The sequence below is a fragment of the Ursus maritimus genome, unplaced genomic scaffold, assembly GCF_017311325.1.
Source record: "Ursus maritimus isolate PB19 unplaced genomic scaffold, ASM1731132v1 scaffold_2, whole genome shotgun sequence".
Classification (NCBI taxonomy): Eukaryota; Metazoa; Chordata; class Mammalia; order Carnivora; family Ursidae; genus Ursus; species Ursus maritimus.
The window spans coordinates 17,486,451-17,488,526 of NW_024424452.1; the positions used below are offsets into that span (position 1 = coordinate 17,486,451).

Below are 2,076 nucleotides of genomic sequence, written 5' to 3' on the forward strand. Positions count from 1 at the left end.
CCCCCCCCCCCGCCCGCCAACGGCGGGTCCCCGGCTTCCCAAGCCCCCTCGCTTCCCGCGCTCTCCAGCAGGGGCCTAGCCCCGGCCTCCTCTCTCCCTCCCTTCCCCCTAATTCCCCTTCCGGACGCTGCCATCATGTTGAAGCCTCAGCCGCCACAACAGACCTCCCAGCCCCAGCAGCCGCCCCCCACGCAACAGGCCGTAGCCCGCCGGCCTCCCGGGGGCACCAGCCCTCCCAACGGCGGCCTCCCGGGGCCCCTGGCCTCCACCTCGGCTCCCCCAGGGCCTCCCGCGGCAGCTTCTCCATGCTTGGGGCCTGCAGCCGCCGCTGGGAGCGGGCTCCGCCGGGGAGCCGAGGGCATCTTGGCGCCGCAGCCGCCGCCGCAGCAGCAACATCAGGAGAGGCCAGGGGCAACGGCTATCGGCAGCGCCAGGTGAGGAGGGGTGGGTTTCCGGGCGCTGGAGCCGAGGCTGCGGGGCGACGGCGGCGGCTCGGCTCCGGCCCAGCGGCTGGGGACCTGAGGACACCGCGCGAGGCGGGTACCTAGCCCGGCCACCTTTTCGGGGCGCCGGGGGAGAATGGGGAACTCCCGTGAGGCTGGGGGGTGGGCCCCCTTAGGTCCTAACAGGTCAGAGGGAAAGGGTCCCCGGGCGGTCAGCGGGACATTTGGGGGCCGTGCTCAGCAGTTCTCAGAGCTTAGTTGGGCCTCGGGGCTCGGGCATTAAGGGCAGGCGGGGCGCATCCCGCCAGCGCCGTCAGAACTAGGAGTTGGGGGGGCGAAGAGGTGATCGGGGTCCCCGGCTCCATTACCACGAAGGGTCTCGCGGTCCCCGGCTTCAGCCAATGGGGAGTCAGCTGCGGGAAGGGGTCCCCGGCCGTAGCCAATAGAGGGGGGCGCGCGGCCCACAGTTTGGCCAATGGGGAGGGAGGGACTTGGGAGCGGATTGCTACCTCCCCCTTCCTGGTCTGGCCAGTAGGAGGGGAGCGGGGTGGGCGGGGGGACGGAAGGAGGGACAACTGGGAGGACTGCGGGCCGGGAACCTCCAGCGCGCGCGCGCTCCTCCCGTACGTGCGCGCGGATGCTCTGTCTTATGACCCGGGCATTCGTGAGCCACGGGTAATCTATAGGGCAGGGTTTGGGAGTGTGCGTGGAGGGGTTCGCCTGGTGTTTGTGGATGAGTGGTGGACACCCCACTCGGTTTCTTCTGTATGTGGCTTAATGGAATTGAGAGTGGCGGTACACGCAGGCGCAGTGGGTTCTGGTCGCGGGAGGGGTGATTTTGGAGCCCCGTGGGCTTTACTGCGCAGGCGCAGACCGGGCGAGGCCTCCCGGTGGATGGCTTTTGCGGCTGCGCTGTCCCCCAGCCCCGCCAACGGCCCCCTCATCGCCCTCTTCAACCGACGGTTACATCAGCCAGCGAGGAGCAGTGTTACCGGGCGATCGGTGACCCCTCCTAGAGTGGGTAGCATTGAATGAGTAGTAGAGGTCGGGAGGGTGGGTTGTAAAGGGAGTACCTTCCTCCCAGAGTATGGGGCATAAGGCTGGTGAAAATGATTGTCTTTTCTGTTTGAGGGGTAATGTACCTGAGCTAGGTGGTTCTGAATCTGCATTCCCTGAGCTTTCGTCTTTATGTCTAGGGTGGATTCTTGGTTAACGACTACTGTAGCGTCATTGCTTTCTTGGAATCGTGGGGCCCTGACCCCTTGGAGAAAGTGAGAAGGTTGTGTTGAATTGACAACCATTGTTGTTTGAGGTCTGTTTTAGTGGCATTTGGTGGAAATGTGTTTACTGGCTTTTACTGTCTATGCCTTTCTTCCTCTGTGAGGTGAGAGTTTAAAATTCTTGTGGGTAATTGATTTGTAGTCTAAGCCAGCATCTTTACAGAGTGTGTGGTTTTAGTATACCAAGCTCTTTGAAATTAATTGTATAAGAGGGATTGAATGTGTTTAACTAGTTTCTTGTTTCCTTTCTCATAGGGGACAAAGCACAGGAAAGGGACCCCCACAGTCACCGGTGAGTGCCACTCCGCACCCTCAAAGTATAGAGGTACATGTGGGCATATAGGACAGATCGT

At 62.3% G+C, this 2,076-nt stretch overlaps 1 protein-coding gene across 15 annotated transcripts in view; it reads left to right on the forward strand.

The window, feature by feature from the left end:
* The first annotated feature begins 32 nt into the window (after positions 1 to 32).
* Positions 33 to 2,076, forward strand: part of ATXN2L (ataxin 2 like) — a 13,421-nt gene continuing 11,377 nt past the window's right edge. For 7 of the 15 annotated variants that reach the window (XM_040635141.1, XM_040635143.1, XM_040635144.1 and 4 more), the window contains exons 1-2: positions 34 to 434; positions 1,979 to 2,015. In XM_040635141.1, coding sequence (XP_040491075.1) covers positions 136 to 434; positions 1,979 to 2,015 — 336 coding nt within the window. In that variant the 5' untranslated portion in view covers positions 34 to 135. Of the gene's footprint in view, positions 435 to 1,019; positions 1,119 to 1,978; positions 2,016 to 2,076 lie in introns of those variants that run through there. The other 8 variants (XR_005836013.1, XR_005836014.1, XM_040635138.1 and 5 more) reach the window with 3 other exon arrangements.